The following is a 13,249-nucleotide window of genomic DNA, read 5'->3' as shown; positions in this document are numbered from 1 at the left end:
GTTTTTTAACGTGGGTTCTCTCCGGGTACTCCTACTTCCTCCTCTCAGTCCAAAGACGTGCAGATTGGGGTGAGGTTAGCTGGAACTGTAAATTGACCATAGGCGTGAGTGTGAAATTCCAGGGAGCAACAAATAATTTCAAGACTGTAGATAAGGCACACAGGGTTAAATAAGACAATGCATTCAATAAGGGACACATCCATGAGGGGACTTGGGAGTGTGGGGTGGAAGAAAGTGTAGAGCATGACAGTGTCCGAAATGTATATATCTAATAGAGAAAAGCTGAAGACGGAATTGAAGAAATGTTTTGAATCTTGGGAATTTGCTCGGCGTATAGGAAGGAAAGTTTAGATCTTTGTTCGAGTGGATGAGGAGAATTAAGTTGGGATTTCTTTTTGAGCCTCTGGCACACACTCCAGCATGGTAGATGGCGGAAATGCACTTTAAATGCTGGGTATCTCTCGCAATTTGACTAAAAGCAGAAGAAGAAGAAGAAGAATACAGCACAGTAAATAATCAATTGAATGATTGTTGAGAGCTTCAGTTTTGGGATTGGGCGACTGCGCATGCTGACTCACTTGTTGAACTGTCCCGATACCAACAGTTGTTTCCTCTTTATTTTTATGAAGTACTGAAGTAGTAATTATATTTCACTCTATTTCTCGTTAAATGCATTCGGTAGGCCTATATTTTTTTGATAATTTTGCAAATACAATAGCAATACCAATACAATAACTTTTGAGTTGAGTTTTGCTATTATTACAGTATTACTCCTTTTTTAATCTCTTAGAATAATAGTTGTATATAGTTATGAATAGCTATAATACTATACTATATTATTTAGACAGCAACACTTGGAGCACATGTCACAGCGACAGAGCTATAACATGCTGAAGTGTGGCAGCAGGTCTAATGTTAACCATGTTCCCCATCTTATTTTGGCGTGTTAGCATGATAACATTTCCTGACTGTCACTCAACACACAGTAGGGCTGAGGCCGATGGAAATTAGATCATTCCTTTTGCAAGTATTTGGCTGAACAATAAGACAGATTTCATCTGAATGATACCAAACAAAAAAAGTGAAGGAATTATGTTCACTTAAAAATGGATATCTGTACTGAATTTCATGATCATCCATTAGTAGAAAAACAAAAATGTCAACCTGGTGGTGGCTCTTGAGCAAAGGTCAGATGATCACCAAAACCAGTCCACTCATCCCCTGGGTAACATGAGTATTTAAATAGAATTTGAAAACCAATTAATAATTAGATATTTCAGTCTGGATTCCACATTGGAGTAACGCTTCTAGCATGGCTACAAATACAAACACACAAATATGCAAGAACACTGGTTCCATCGGGAAAATTAATAAAAACATCAACAACAACAAAACACTCCTCAGAACCCTGTAGGATTGATTTAAATTTTAATGGGTATTATACAAGTTCTCCGAAGGAAAAACAAAAACATTGAAACAAGAGGCAAGTGAAACCCCACTTCCAATCCAAAAACTACAACAGCATCAGCTAACAAAATGGATATTGCTATTACACTGTACCCAACAAATACTGAGCGAGGGTATCATAATGATAAGACATAAAAGTGATTCTTGTCTATATATATACGAGAGCACCAAAGGTTGAAACCACGAGAAGGTGTTTCTACTCTATTTGAAGAGGGAGGTGGAGGTGCAGATAATTCAAATCCATTTTTTCAGTTTTTGGTCTGTGGTGTAATATATATATAATCTATAATTCATCAAATAATAAAGATCTTCTGAAATAAACAAAAATCAAGGGAGAAATTATAATCTGTTTCACGGGTCGAACCTACAAGCAGTATAGGTCAAGTCCGTGACTATTTATGGTTTACCATCCATTCTGGTAAATGCCCTGTGATTGCAATGATATTCAGGGATACGACAATGAAATTGCAGTTTTTGCAAATCCAAATATAGTCTCTTTTTGGTTTCAAGTAAGAGCAAGAAATAATATTCATAATCAGTTTAAGTCTGGAGCAAGCAAACATACCAACAAATATCTTATTTACAATATCATTGTATGTACATCAGAGGATACTGAGGGAAAGTATGTTTAAATTCCAAGTTCATGTTAACTTGTAATTTGAAAAAGAAAGTAACAGGGAGTACAATGCACAATGCAAGGTTTGTTTCTTTAAAAAGTGCAATTCCTTTTCTTAAAGTAAAAAAATATATATCCATATTTTGTATAGATGTAGAAATGTTGTTCCTATAAACAGCATTTGTTGATTTAAGAGCCTAAAACCAGTGACTAAAAATGAATGCTTTCTGTTAATAGGCAGCAAATTATTATAGAATATAAATTATTTTACAATACTCAATAGAAAATCAGAAGTACCGCATTTGAACAAATACAGGCAGCTATCAAGGTTTTTTTCCTTTTTCTTTTAGAAGGGCATTCGTAGACTTATCTGCACTAATGTGGGCAAGTATATTAACTATTCATCACATGATTTGGTTGCAAAAACATTACTGGAAAACAATGTTCAAACAACAAGTAAAGTTGCATCATAATATTAAAAAGTAACACTTCCGTAAAATATCTAAAGCATAAAACAGTGGTGGACCTGAAGGCAGCCCACGTGACCTCCAATACTTCAGGTTTATAAAATACAAAAGGTAGACAAGCTCGTATACACGCGTACATGTTTGGATATGGATCGTTTTTCTTGCCTGTGGAATAACAGTGCTGCTCAAGCAATATTTCTTAAAAAGTACATCCTCTACACAGTTATAAAAAGCAAGCGGATATTAAAAGTAAATAGTGGTAAACTGGTGTCTCTTGTTTCCAGTGGTCTGCAACGACACCGTTGAGTGTACCAATATTTTGTGGCACCAAGAGTTTCATCATCTGCTCATGTTTCACCAGATGCAACATGTTCCTTCCCTTCATATTCAAGTAGTGTTATGTGGCTATATTTGCACATCGTAGAATAGCTTATACCAAAATAAAGTCCTTGGACAGCGTCAGGTGTCTTGCCGAGGGCTCTGACGTCACTAGAGAGATGGGTGTTCATCACTTAAGAAGTCTTTCTACTGTTTCACGCTCTACAACATGCTGAGACATCATGCTACTTTCCAGTTAATTTCATTATATTTGTATACCGTCATAACAACGTTGTGTAGTATCGTATCATATCAAATATGATAAGATTTTTCCTCGACAAAACCGACTTTGCATTTCGTTGAGTCTCTTTTCAATGACAGCGGGCGCAACAGAGTCCTTTGATCATGCACCTTTTTTGTCTGAGTCCTTTTTCTCTGGGTTCTGAATGTGCAACTTTAGGATCCGTTGGTGAGTTGCGTGGTCTGTTGTTGTCTGTGTTTGTCCGTGTTTGCGTCCTTGGAGTCTCCGGGGGGGCTGCTGTCGGCCTGAAGCGCCAGCTGGACTTGCAGGTCTTTAACCACGCTCTCCAGGCTCTGCCGAGCTTCCCTCTCCTGCTGGAGCTCCAGCCTCAGCTGCTCGCGGTCAGATTCGGCTTGCTGTAGCTGCACATGCAGCGCCTCGATCTGCACAGCACAGACAGCGGTCAGTATAAATGAAACACACATGACGGACATGATCAACAGTCTGCTGTTTTATGGGTGATCAGGCACCTTGCAGACATCTTACCTGAGTAGAGTACTTGACCCGGAGACGCTCTGCCTCACAGCCTTTGTCGCACACTCGCAGCTGTCTCTCCCTCTCCAGCTCCCTCTTCAGCCGCTCACTGGACTCCTCTGCGTCCCTCATCTTCCTCTCCCAATCCACACGGAGGCGTTCGATCTCCTTTCGCAGGTTGCGCTTGGCTTCAATGGCCTCACGGAGGCGTCCTTTCTTGGCCACCCTCACAAACTCCAATTCCTGTTAAAGAATAATAAAATAATGTTCATGTTTGATATACTAAAATTCCGCGACAGATTACGTCACCACGTCGTTTTTTCACAAGAACGAGATTAGATACCTGCTGAAGGCTGCGTTTAGCTTGTACAGCAGTTGCCAGCTTTTCCTCCTGCTTAACCCTCATCCTGACAATCTCCTGCAGCATTTTTTCCCTGGCTTCTTTGGTGTCCAGGCCTGCGTGCAGCATCTGGCTCACGGCGTCCATCTCTGGGCAAACAGGCCCTGACAGCCAGACAGGTCCCTCCTGAGCTGGAGCAACGCTCTGAGGGGTCAGCGTCTGAGACACGCTGGCAGAGGCTGACGGCGGAGAAGCCAAGGAGGAAGGTGGCACAGGATCTGAGGGATGGAGAGAGAGATTTTTTACATTAGCAGAGACCTTGAATAACGTAAAAGCATTTTGTATTATTACTCGATAAAGTCGGTGAACATGTGGGCTGGTCTTGTTGTTCAAAGCTCATTATTTTTTTCTACTTCAAATTATTTATCCATTATTTCTAGCTGTCTACTGTATTTTAACCAACCTCCGCTCCCTTTCCGACCAGTTTTCCCAACACTTCATTTCATCGTGTGGTGTTATAGATGATCAATGTATGTGGATGTAGATTGTTGTTGTTTTACATCATAGTTGTTCAAATTAGCTCAGCTACTCTTTCCATATACCCCATGACAACAGCATTAGTACTTTGTGCTTGGGAATCACTGTTGATGAAGGAAGCATGAAACGAAGCTCTTTTCTACAGCTGCTGTTGCAAAACAAAAAAAGGGATTTTTTTTGTGGCTACATAACAGCAACTGTTATTTCTCTTGCACTTCTACAATTTGACACCTGGTGGCGTAGTTGCACAGGAATCCCCCCCAAACCAACTCCATTATGGCCCATTTCCAGTGGGGCTCAATGTGTAATAAAAGTTGTAACTGTAAAATGTCTGTGTTCTATAGACGGACTCTTTTCATTTTTATTCCAAACTGAATATGACGACGGCTGTGGTACTCACGATCATCGCAGTCATCCACATCAATCTCTCCATCTGTGTCCATGTTGTCAGCTTGGTTGCTGGTACTGGACGGGGCCGCTTGTGCTGCGGGCTCTGCGTCCCCGTTATGCAGCTCCTGTGGCGGCCCGGAAATGCCTGTCCGTCCCCTGCCAGGAGCGTGACTCTCCGTGGGATGCAGGGGGACTAGTGTCAGATTAGGATCCGTCAAAGTCTCCTGATTCTTGGAGAAGGACCTATGAAAGCGGTAGAGGGGATATTTAGAGTATTTCACTACAGTGAGCTCAGTTTAACAGATATTATGTCTTAACAACTGAAACTATAACCGCTCTCAGATGACTCACCCCTCCACTTCATTCTTGGGAGCTGGTTTCTCTTTATCTGCAGCTTTGGGTGACCAGGGGCGGAACGCGGAGGGCCTCTGTTTCAGTTGGACTTGTTTCAGATCCTGGAACAACAAATCAAAAACAGGCTTGGATAAACTCACAGCAAACTACCCCTGGAACATTAAATCAGCTGTGACCAACCCAGTCAAAGGCCCCTCTTCATTTAACAAGGCTGAATGATGAGAGGTCACACATAGATGATACCGTGATGATTCAAATGGACCACGGCTTTTACGTCACCCTTTTGACTTTGGGCTTAACGGCAAATCCAGTTTCACACTAGAAACATGGAAACAGTTTACAAACCTTGTGTGCAGACTTTGACAATGATTGTAACCAGTCGGGTTTCCGGTCTTTCTCGGCAGATGGAGACTGTAATTTGTTGAATTTGGACCTCTTTGCTGGGACTGGGCTGGGAGACTGAGGAGGGGAGGGAGAATAGATGGTTAATCATCTTTATTCTCGCAGAGATAAAGTGCAGATATTACATCATGGAGCACTGTGGACATTAGCAAGAGCCCACCACGTCAAAAAATGATACTTGTATGACTGTAAATGGCATCATTCATGAGCAACACATGGATTTGTCAGAACAACGTCCAAAAGCTTTTTCTTTTTTCCCAACTCGGCCTTATAACATTTGCAGGACAAGAGCAGAGATTCACAGAAATGTGGAAAATGGAAGAAAAAGAAAACAGTGGAGAAGTCACAGAGAGGGAAAGAGGATAGAAGATGTGTCTGTGTAAGCGTTCAGCGTCTCTGAGCTTGGCAAGTCTGCATGCTTGTGTGTGTGTGTGTGTGTGTGTGTGTGTGCGCAGGGCTTTGAGCTGAGCAGACACTCAAGCTGGTCTGGCTGGCAGCCAGTAGGGCTACATTGCTCCCTGCCAGGCAGAAGAGGCGCCGTCAGGTGGAGCAGATCGACTCCCTGAACCACAGCAATATTGCAATATAGAGACAGACAAGGGTAGACGGAGATGGAGAGACGAATGAATGTAATTGCGCTTGGATCTGACAGATAATTGCGCTGCAGGGTTCAGAGAGAGATGCATGTTATTGCGGGGCAGCAGATGCGTGTAACATTTGAGGGAGCCTGCACTCGAAAACCTGGGGAGGGACACATCTGCCCTGTTAAGTGCCACAAAGTGTTGAATCTCAGCAGCTCTTTCTTGTATATTGTACGTCTGAGTGTGTGAGACAAGCTCCAGGGTCATGTGTTGAGATAGCTAACCTCCTCAGCCCTCAGGTCTGCACTTGTCAGACAGAGGATATGTTTACCTAGGCAGGCGCGGAGGCCAGCGCAGACCTGCCTGCCGCTCTCTTACTCACTACTATGACATTCTGCCTTCAGGAAAGGCAAACACTCCCATCTCCTCGTCTGCATGTTCGATTCAAGACAAACGATTACTCTGTCTACCTTGAAAATCCTCAATGGAAAACACTCCTGCAGGGTTACATGTAGTTGTGAAAGTTTAATCGTTGCTCACTGTAATCACCTCAAGATGGAAATGACAAACCTCATTTAGCATTAAGCGAGAAGCCTGGTTGGTAATGAATCATGTCTCACAGCTTTTCTTTTTTTTTTTACACAAATCCAGATGCTGTGTGAATGTGTGTGAATGTGTGTGTGAATGTGTGTGTGAATGTGTGTGTGAATGTGTGTGAATGTGTGTGTGAATGTGTGTGTGCGCACATGTAGCTATGAGTGGGTGTGGGGACATGTGGGTAGGTGGGGGTGGTTGTGGGTGTAGACCTTCATATGTGTGTGTGTCTGGTACAGTGTGCTCGAGGCCGGAGGCGTTAGTCAGGTCTGGCACTGCGTACCTGAACGACAGAAACCAAAGCCTGTTGGAGTTCTGACACAAATGTATTCAAATAGTCAACTGACTAGAAAAATTGAGTTTTCTATCTAGTTTTTAAATCATAATTGATGATTGAATGATAAATTATTAAAACGTTTATCAAGCAAAATAATATCTGCTCTCTTGCTTCAAGCTTCTCAGAAGTGAGGTATTACAGATTTTTGCCTGTCTTACATTATGGTACGTCGAATATTTCCGAATTCTGGGTTTTGGACAGTTGGTCAAACAAAAGAAGCAATCTGAGGGAATTGTGAGATGTTCTGATATGATAAACTGTAAACTGAATATCTTCAGACCCTCCAGAACATATAACCCATAAAATATGGACCCCTCATCATCAGATGTTCCTACTATTTTTCTTTTGAACGCAGCTTAAGACATATTTATGTCTTGAAAGTGTTTTTCTTTTGCTTTGTCCATAATTAGTGATCTCCCTGTTTTTATTTATTGACTTTCACTCAAAACAGCCTCAACCTGTGCAAAGTTGCAGTCAGTTAAACATTGAGCCGAAACCTGCTATAAAGCTCCGTAAAGCTGAGGAGAGCTGCAGATTGTTTTCATGTTATAATTTAAAACATTATTATTATAAAAATATCGATCGAAGCCGCTTTGGAGCAATTTGGTCAACATTTGTTGTGTTTAAATGTGCTCTTTACACAAAGTGACTCTGGCTGACATAACGATTTGATTGGATCAATCATCAACAATAATTAGTCGCTCTCCCGAGTACAGTCTCATGAATGAGAAATGTTTTTACCACCCGTTTCTATTCAGTCTCCTGAAACTATAGGGTGCACGAGGTGTATGTGCTGTGCTTGTCTGGACACTCCCCTCCCATCTCCCTGACTCACAAATGTCTCTCCCTGTCTAACCAGTCACCACATGACGCACACACCCATTCATTCACAGCACACTGTTTGGTTTTGCTACTGTCTCTGAACCCGGACCTCCTGCTGCCTGCGTGCCGCTCAGCACCGGTGACTCGACCCCTCACCTGTCTGACTCGAGGGGCCGGCGGTTTTTCTACGAAACTGCTGCTCTGGTGTAATCAGACTCTGTAATTACCGCCGTGACCGTTGTTTTCCCGACAAAGGATGTCTGTCTGTCCGTCTGGGGCTATTTCTACCCTGAGGTTTGCAGCTCCAGGAAGGCTATGAGCGCTAGACATAATAGAGTCAGAAAACAGACACTCCCAGACACCACAAGGGACCTGCTGGCTAAATCTGACACTGACCTCACAGGAGAGCAGCCGCACGGGCTTTACTCACCACCACATCATAGACATAGCATGGCCGCGGAGTCATAACACCCTCCTCACACATTCTACTGCCTAGCAGGTCCCACTGAGCCAGATGATAGGACATCCCTCCGTCTCTCTCGCTCTCTGTGTCGCTCTCTCTCTCACTGGTAAGAGAGGGAGACTTCGTCGGAGGAGTTTGCTTTGGCTGAGTCCCCTGTGGGAACTGAGTCTTGAGTGGGAGGGGGTTGGGCCAGGGGAGCGGGACCACAGAGGAAGCACTGAGCTGAAGGAATGTCTACTTGAAGGCCAAGTACAGCCTCCCCTTTAAGACTCCATTCAAGCATTGCCCTTTTCATCTCGCTATTGTATGATATTTCTTTGAGGCCCCATAATGAGGGAGCATTTCAAAGCGAACCTGTAGGCTAAATACTGTCTAATAGCAGCCGGGCAAGAGTAGACCTGCTTTATTTTTTAATTAGTGCCACATAATGGCATGGTAATACCGGGATAAGCGTAAGCTATTTTCATGCTGGCATGGCAGATATTCACAGAGACACACAGCACATGGGGAACATATCAATATCTATTCTAAGAGCACAGCGTTTGACCTGCTTGAGGAAGAATTTGTCAATATTTTTCTAACTGGAGCGTGATGAGGATAGAACTGTTATTTCACTTGAACGTGGAGCTAATGAACAATATTTGATTATTGACAACTGACAACACCAGGACTGGCATTTGGTATTCAGGGAATATTTCATTTTCATAGAGCCACACCACGGCAACTAGAAGTTAAAGTGTTGGTTCCGAACCTCTGATAGTATCAATTTTTTTTTTGTCTCTGTGATTTCTCTGACAATTGACATTAACTGCTGATAGGAACTATTTACTCAGTAGAAAGTGCTTCAAATTGTGGTCAGACACAGATAAGTAGGGGGCCGACGTAGAAGACGCAGAAGAGAAGGCGGTCGGATAGATGAGGGGGAAGAGGGACATGATTGAAAAGGGATGAACGATCAGAGGCTAACAGGATTGGCTGACCAGGTATCAGGCCTTACAGGTGGTAAGGGGTGTGGGCAAGGTTAGGCCCTTGCTCCTCAACTGAAGTGTAAGAATTAGTTTAGTTTTTTCTTACAACCATAATTTGATGATTATTTCAAACCGAGGTACAGCACAAAATACAGTAGGTGAAGATGAACAAGGCAGTTGTGGTGAATATTTACAACAGACAGTTTGGGTTATGACTTAACCGCTCACCACATCTTCTCCTAACTTGTCCAACTGCTTGGCTGCTACCTTTGGATTTCTTTAACTTAGCTAAGGTCAGCTAATTGGTGGCTTGCTTTAGCTTCATATATTCTGTGCAAATTAATGAGAGAAGTATGAGAGAGCGAGAAAAGTGTATTCATCTATTTGCCGAAAAAATATCAAATTATTCCTTTCATATCTTCACCTCCCTTTCTGTAATTTTGTTGACAAGTCTTCAAATTTTGTTGTGTCTTTCACACAGGACAGCCAACTGCGCCGGGCTAAAGCCGAAGCGTCCAGAGTCGCTTTGCGGAGTGTTAAAAAAACTTCCAGTAAAATCGCAGAGAAACCGAACATGGTGCCGCATTTATCCGCAGGGACAAAAATAGCTCCCCCGGCTGAACTCCCTCGGGCAACAGTCATACAATACCGACGCATGCTTCATGACAGCATGGCATTAAGAAAAGTGCACAGCAACAAGACACAACAGTTTCAGATTACGACTCCTTTTTCCCTCCTAAACCCCTAAATGTAATCCCCAGATCGACATGTGCTTAGTGGGGCGCTGTCCCACTCAAGGGCACACCAACTGGCACAGCTCACTCGGGTGACGGCCTTAGTTGGAAGTGAGAGAATACTAGTTTTGGTAATCTGATCCTTGTAGTTTGGTGTGGATGGTCACAGGGATTCCTTGAGCTCTCTATTCAACTCTCGCTGCATAAATTGTACGACAGTCCCTTGATTTATATAAAGCCCTAGTGGTCACCTCCTAACAGCTGGGGGGGAAACTATTGGAGTCTGCCCAGAATACCCCTGAAACCCCATCCCTATTCCACACAGATGCAGCACAAGCTCCCATTTCCCCTCTCTAAATCTCAGCTTAATTTATCCACGTCTCCGCCTAATTCATTCTGTCTCCGCCGTGTCCAGTTTGGGGATATACTGTTTATGTAGCTGAACTGAGCCATGGCAGGGTGGACACTCAAAGAGAGCTGCGGGGCATGGCATAAGGTGGGCATTACAGCAAAAGCTTATTGGATTGCCCTAATTGTCTTAAGGATTGAGACTTAATGAGGTCTGAGGTGGACGCAGGACGAGCTGCTGCTGCTGCTCCTGAAGGTGGAAAATAACCCATCAGGTCCACACCGCTTGACACTGACAGCTTTGAGGCAGAGAAGTGGAGCATCAAAGCCGTGTCCTCCAGTTGTCAACCATTCACAGAGTGAGCTGTGTGTTTGGAAATTGATTGAGCTCGTGACCTCGGTGGAACCCCGGATGGAGAAACATGGATCCCTCCTCAGATGTATTTTTGGTGGAGTATTTCCTCATCAGGCGCCTCGGGACAGAGAGCATCATATGCTGTACAGATTGTGAAGCCATCTGAGGACAATTGAGAGTCTACAAATAACGCTGACTTGACTTGACTTTAAAGCGGCAATAACTACTTTTTGGCCACAGACACAAGCTGTAAACACAATAGGCTATTGTGCAGATTTTTTTTAGTTGATATGGCAAACTTGTTTGCATGTGGAGCAAAAGTATCTGGATATATCTGGAGCCATGTTTGTGTCCCTGTAATGAATGCAGGTCCAAAATTCACTCTCTTCTTAGCTCTGTTTTGGTCTCCACTAATATTCCTCTCTTTAGATTCTAACTGTTCCACTATGACTGGGTTGTTGCTAACTTCTGCCGTTTGGTGCTAGGCAACTGTTGTCAGTGTATTTTAGAGCTTTTTTGGCAGCCAAAATTTATTTTGAGATTAATCTACTTCATTCAATCATACATATCATCCAAAGGTGAATGGTAACTTTTAAGACATGTTTCATTTTTAGTTTCCTAATCATGAAAAAGCCTTCCTCAATATAGTGTGCTGCCTGCATGTGCATGAAAAGATCATCTCCTTGGCTCGAGCAAACAAAAAGGAAGATTATTGTACTACAGCGCGACGAGAAATGAAATTCCAATTCAGGTCCAAACATGGCAACCATAACAACAGGACATGCCCGCCCGCCCGCCCGCCCGCGCACCCGCCTGCCTCTCCGACAGCATGTTGATAGTGGCGTCCAAATCACTCTTTCCCCTCAGAGGATGACCTCACAGTAAAAAAGGCTCATAAGTTATTTCGGCAGACATGGAGGCCCTAAACTAAAAGACATGAGCGAGACAAGAAACAGATGTCACTGCAGATTACACATTATTAGCATGAGCATGTTTGGTATGGTTGTTGGGAGTCAAAGTAATTGTAGGAAATGAAACATGCTCTGTGACGGCAGTATTTATAGATGCACATAGCGCCAAATTCAGCAGATAGTTTCCTGAGCCCCCCTGCTGTACTATTGGAATAAGAGAATTAAACATTAGATTGCGTGATCTGATGGAAGACAAAAGGCTTTATATGCAAAACAAAAAAAAGAGAGGCAGACACACACGTGCGCGCGCACACACACACACACACACACACACACACACAATGTCTTTATGCTTCTGTTCACATTTAGCACACTTATAATGTAGGAGCAGCTGCAGTACTAACCAGGAGGCCGGAGGGGATGAAGGTTAACAAGAAAGACAGACAGAGAGAGAGAGAGAGACTCCATATTTATGGAATTCTATTTAGTGCCCATGAAGGGTAACATTAATTATCATACTCAAAACATATGCACGCAAATTACAGAACCATCATGAATAAAAAAAAATCTGAGACTCTGAGAATTTGGGTGGAAATCGAATTAATAAGCCAATTAATACTTTGGTTTTGGTTGCGTCTGGGTTTAAAACATCTTGCTTAAAGCCAAACAAATGGAAATATGTAGCTGTCATTTCTTTTTTTCTCGCATCTTCTCAACAGTATCCATTGATGAAAGAGAGACGTGTGACCAGGTGGTTTCAGCTACAACACCACTGGATCACACGGCCGTCGTTCAGATCGTCCACGTGTCCTTGAAGTAAATTAAGGGACAAGCTGTGGGACGGTCTTTTTCTGAGTGACTTCAATGGTTACCACAAGGGCATGTGGGGGAGACTACTTCCGACAACTAAAATAGAGAAGGAGTCGTTCCAGAATTAGAAACCAATCAGCATCTTTTGATAATTTTGTCAAGTATCGTGCAGCGGTGTTGCAGAAAATACTGACGCCATTTCCGTGGCCGTATCCTGACTTTCATACTTGTGTGCGTGCCTTCACAGAACTTGATCTCTGTTGGGCAGCAGTGCCAACGCCATCTTTGCCATGCAAGCTTAATCCCTTGGCATTACACTGACCCTCATCGGATTCTCTGCCGGTAATGCATTTTGTTTTTTTGTTTTTAAAGGTATATAACTTACATTCACTCAATATAATAATTTTCGACGCGGTATTAATTCACATATTTTATAGGCTTTTTGAGACATCGCTCAAGGTTGTTTTTTTTAAGTGAGTAAATGGCTTCCGCATGATCTATGAGTAAGTAGGCATTTACACCTCTCGACTACAATGAAGGCAATACAATAAATTTGGTAGAGTAACCTTTACCATTGAAGGCAGTGCCAGCTTAGTGATCAAGAATTAACCAGGAAGTGAGTTGTAAATATAAACTGAATACAGAACAAAGACAACAACG

The 13,249-nt window shown here is 42.9% G+C and overlaps 1 protein-coding gene across 1 annotated transcript in view; it reads right to left on the bottom strand.

Annotated features, from left to right (window-relative positions):
* Positions 1-1,411: 1,411 nt before the first annotated feature.
* The window catches only part of skib (v-ski avian sarcoma viral oncogene homolog b), a 31,078-nt gene continuing 19,240 nt past the window's right edge, over positions 1,412-13,249 (bottom strand). Inside the window, exons 2-7 of the mRNA XM_035632298.2 lie at positions 5,610-5,723; positions 5,262-5,365; positions 4,921-5,153; positions 3,987-4,261; positions 3,656-3,886; positions 1,412-3,552 (exon numbers count right to left, since the gene is read on the bottom strand). Of these exons, the coding sequence (XP_035488191.1) occupies positions 3,325-3,552; positions 3,656-3,886; positions 3,987-4,261; positions 4,921-5,153; positions 5,262-5,365; positions 5,610-5,723 (1,185 nt within the window). The 3' untranslated portion in view covers positions 1,412-3,324. The remainder of the gene's footprint in view (positions 3,553-3,655; positions 3,887-3,986; positions 4,262-4,920; positions 5,154-5,261; positions 5,366-5,609; positions 5,724-13,249) is intronic.

This window comes from Scophthalmus maximus, chromosome 6 (genome assembly GCF_022379125.1).
Source record: "Scophthalmus maximus strain ysfricsl-2021 chromosome 6, ASM2237912v1, whole genome shotgun sequence".
In the NCBI taxonomy this organism is placed as follows: domain Eukaryota; kingdom Metazoa; phylum Chordata; class Actinopteri; order Pleuronectiformes; family Scophthalmidae; genus Scophthalmus; species Scophthalmus maximus.
The sequence above is the reverse complement of the archived record's forward strand: the minus strand, read 5'-3'. Positions and strand labels throughout refer to the sequence as shown.